Below are 4,371 nucleotides of genomic sequence, written 5' to 3' on the forward strand. Positions count from 1 at the left end.
AGGGGGCTAGGGGCAGGGATCCCCACACCCTCTCTCAAGCCTCCACAGACTCCTTGCAGGGGGAGGAGTCAGGGACCTCAGGGCACACTTAGGTAGAAGTAGGTACCAGGGGCAACAACCTCCTCCCACCCCCCCCCAAGAGATCCTGTGGGCTCTGAGCCCCCCACAGCCCCAGGGCCTGTGAAAGAGCCAGTGAAAGTTGCCATAAACAAACTCAATTGAGCACTCACTGCACACCAGGTGCTGTGGGTTCTTTAAATCCACACACCTGCCCATAGGTGAGTATAGCTACCGCTTCCGTTGCACGGACGCACTAAGGCACAGAGAGGTTCTGCCATTTCCCTGAGGTCACACAGCTCGTGACAGAGCAGTGGGATGTGACACAGGCCTTGCTGTCCCATCACCCTCAGCGCTGACAGCCACAGAGCCCATAACATCTCACAGGTCTACCCCTTCCTGCCCTTCCCCCTCAGGACCCAAGACAGAGGGCGGGGGGGAGGGGGGCAGGGACAAAGTGGACCCCATTGAGGTCCCTCCCTCTGCCCTGCAGGGGCGAGGCCAGGCAGGTCTTCTCTCACCAGCAGGATCCTCTGAGCTGCCCCCAAGCACTGTCTGCTCCCTCCCCTACAAATGAGGCAGGACTGTCCGGGGTCTCACGGATACGACCACCGGAGTTCAGCTTGCTGAACCCCGGCTGGAAATCGGGGCCGCGACTTCACATTATGACGGCAGGTCTGGGCCTTCGGGGCCCCTCAGCAGCTCTTCCCCAGCGGAACGCGCTCGTCTGCAGCACCCCAGCCCTCCCACACCCCCTGGGGAGCTCTAGCCCACCCCCAGCTCTCACAGACACAGATGGGGCACCCACTTCCTCACTGTACGGCTCTGGCAGGAACCCCAGCCTGGCTTCCTCTGGCCCAGCTCCGGCAGGCCCAGAGCTGCACAGGGCCTGGGGCCCTGGTGGCCTTAGAAAGAGGAAGTGGAGGCCTTGGGACGTGGGGCGGGCAGGCAGGCCTGAGAAGCCCTACTCAGTCCCTCCTCCAGGTCCCTGTGCCCACCAGGGCCACCAGAGTGCCACAATTCCACAAGCGCAGGCTCGCTCCCTCAACCACACCAGTGCTCTGTCACAGGCAGATTTTCCCTTTGCTGAGGGAGCCTCACATTAAGGCCACCTCTCTCTGGAGCCTCGGAGCTCTGTGAAGGACGCCCAGCGGCTGCTCTGCCCAGCACAGGCCAGGAAACCTCGTGGGGCCAAGGGAGGCCAGGCTCGCTGGCCTGCGAGCCCCCTCCCTCCCCACTCCCTCCTCTCCTGGGCACATGCCCCCCAACCCGGGGGCGCCCCACCACACTGTCAAAAGTGCCAGCCCCTGCCTCACCAAACTGCAGTAGCAGGATTTGTGTCGTGTCTGGCAGCTGGGCCCTGGCTAATGCGTGTGGCGGGCAGGGCGGGCTGGGCGGGTGGATGGACAGACGGACAGACGGACGGATGGGCAAACCAAGCGGGTAACATCCCAAGGCAGGCAGAAAGGTGGGGGAAAGCAAACTGGGGGGCTCTGCTGAGAGAGGACAGCAGGAGATGAAAACAGACTAAGAAGAGTCTCCTGCAGAACAGGAAGCACCTGCTGCATCACACCTGTCTCCAGGTGAGCTGAGCCTGGGAGGGAGGAGGCCCAGTTCAAACCCCAGCTCCTCTGCTACTCGGCTATACCAGTGACAGAGCCACCTCCCACTCTGGGCCTCGCTTTCCTTGTCAGTAAACGGGTTCTGACACCCTAGCTGCGGGGAGAGTGAGGCACCGGTCGCCATGGCAGACAAGCCAAGTCTGCACGGACGAAAGGGCAAATGAGCCCACAGGAGGGCTCAGGGCCCCAGCTAAGGAGACACAACCATGGGCTCCACACTGGAGACAGAAGCACGAAGGGGCAGGGCCCCCAAGGAACTGCCACTTCACCTCCCCACCCCCAGGCGACAGCCTGCAAAGCCACCAGATGGGCAAAAGCAATGGCCTGAGCAGCGCTGCTCCCCCAAGTACCCCAGGGCTGACTACCCCAGCCCCCAGGGACCCATGTTCCAGTCCCGACACTGCCACCAACCTGCTATGAACCTGGACGAGTCCCTTGCCTGATCTAGGCCTCAGTTTCCCCTCTTGCGAAGGCGTAGTTATGTCAGACCTAAGGTCTGAAAAGCTGAAGGGGACAGCCTGGAGGTTACCACCTGGTCCCAGAGGGGTTGTTCCTAGTACCTGAAATTCAAGCATTTCCCTAGGCAGGCTCTCCTTTAAAAATTCAAAGACCCCATTTACCCCTCACCCCCAAGGCTCCAGCTGCTAGGGCTAATAAATCCAGTTTGATATATCTATGCCATTTCTAATGACGGTCAGTGACTGCCTGGGAAGACTTCATCCACTCATTCACCGTGAGATTCACGCATTCACTCCTTCCCCGGGCATGCACTAGTACCTCCTGTGTGCCAAGTCCCAGGCCAGGTGCCAAAAGCAAGCTGCTCTAGCACAAGCTCCCGGAAGGCACAGACCTGCCCCCAGGTGTCTGCAAGGGCTCTGCACACAGCGGGCGCTTAACTAACCAATCAGGCGCCTCTATTAGGAAGAATAGCAGCATTTTCCCCCACTCGTCTGAAATTTCACCATTAGTGATTCATTCCTTTAAGTGTTGCCCTCACACACTAGGCTCCCCTCCTAAGATGGAAGCACTCGTGTGCCCACGTTGATCACATTTCTGAACGGTTTCCCCTTGATAAGGAAAGAACAGAAAGGGGAAGTCCAGCTGGACTTCGGGGACCTCACACGATGCTAGTCCTGCCCAGGGCTGCAGGACGGTAGGCTCCCCACGGCCCAGCCAGACTGCAGGCCTGATGGTAATAGCAAGGCACGAGTAGGGGTTGGGAGGCAGGAGAAGAGACCCATTTCACAGACCCCAGACAGGTGTCACGCAGAGTAACCACCGCACTGGCTGAGACGAGAAGGCTGGAGGTTCAAGTCTTAACTCCTGCATTGCTGGCAGCTTGTTTAAAGAGGCCAGAAGAGGGAGAGCAAGCAGGATTCATAATTTTTACCAGGATGACTGCCAGAGAGGCCAAGAAACCCTCTCGGAAGAATTCCCACGTAATGCTGTCGTAAGTCTTTTCCCACCTGACACAAAACCTAAAAGCCATAACGAAAAGACTGATAAATTCAATTACATTTTAAAACGTTTTCTACACAGTAAGAACTATCAAAAGTAAAATCAAAAGGTGAGAGATTAGGAAAATGTTTGCAACTCTTAACACAAGGAGTTCATCTCCCTCATACATAAAGAGCTCCTATAAATCAAAAAGAAAAAAGACCCAATAGAAATATGGGCTAAGGGTATGAAGAGAACATTCCCGGAAAGGTAATATGAATGACTCTTAAACATCTGGAAAGAAGCTGACCTCACCTGTAATAACAGAAACAAATTACAACTACTATGGAACCTACATAATTTTATTAACCAATGTCGCGACCCCCCAATAAATTCAATTAAAATTTTTTTAAACTATAGAAAACCATTTTTACATATCTGACTGGCAAAGATCAAAGCATTTCATAAGTCTGTGTTGGCCAGGCTGGGCAATGTCGGCACTCAGATTCACCCCTGACTGGCGTGACTCAGCACAACCCCTGGGGAAGGCAATTAAGTCTCAGCCAACAAAGTCACTCATGTACCTGCATACCTTTGACCTAGCAAATCCACTTCAAGTAATCTTTCCTACAAACACTTTCACCTGTGTGAAAAGACGTACGTAGAAAAGACGTACGTAGATTATTCACTGTGACACTGTAATAGCAAAAGACTGAAAACAATGTGCCTGTCAGTCACGGGCTGGTGAAATAACTCGTGCTACATCCTTATAATGGAATACTATGTAGCTGTCAAAAGGTGCAGCAGTGGAAACTGACTGTCACAGGCTTTCTGTGAAAAATCCACATGCCTGGAACGGATGGCGGAACCAAGATACGGAAAAACCAAAACTGTCGCTTTGACAGAGCGCACAAATCACTTCTTCATTTTCAGTGTGTTTCTGTTGTCATAACATAGCTTGTGTGATTTTTAAAAAGTTTTTAATAGAAAAAAAGATCTGTATACATGGTATCTGTAATTAACAAGTATACACTTAAAATTTTTTCTAAGGATAGATTTTGCGTTCTTAAAACAAAAATAATAATAAAGAGTGTGAGGAAACTTTTGGAGTTGATGGATAGGTTTATGGCATCGATGTGGTGATGGATACAGACTTATCTCCAAACTTATTAAGTTGTATACATTAAATATGCACAGGTTTTGTATGTCAATAGTATCTCAATAATGCGATTTTTAAATAAAGTAAAAAATAAAG

General features: G+C 52.8%; 1 protein-coding gene across 3 annotated transcripts in view; it reads right to left on the reverse strand.

Annotated features, from left to right (window-relative positions):
* Positions 1-221, reverse strand: part of ADCY7 (adenylate cyclase 7) — a 31,490-nt gene extending 31,269 nt beyond the window's left edge. For all 3 annotated transcript variants that reach the window (XM_023530656.1, XM_023530654.1, XM_023530655.1), the window contains exon 1: positions 120-221. In XM_023530656.1, the coding sequence (XP_023386424.1) occupies positions 120-206 (87 nt within the window). In that variant the 5' untranslated portion in view covers positions 207-221. The remainder of the gene's footprint in view (positions 1-119) is intronic.
* Positions 222-4,371: the final 4,150 nt, after the last annotated feature.

Source organism: Pteropus vampyrus, unplaced genomic scaffold (assembly GCF_000151845.1).
Source record: "Pteropus vampyrus isolate Shadow unplaced genomic scaffold, Pvam_2.0 Scaffold51, whole genome shotgun sequence".
Lineage (NCBI taxonomy): Eukaryota > Metazoa > Chordata > Mammalia > Chiroptera > Pteropodidae > Pteropus > Pteropus vampyrus.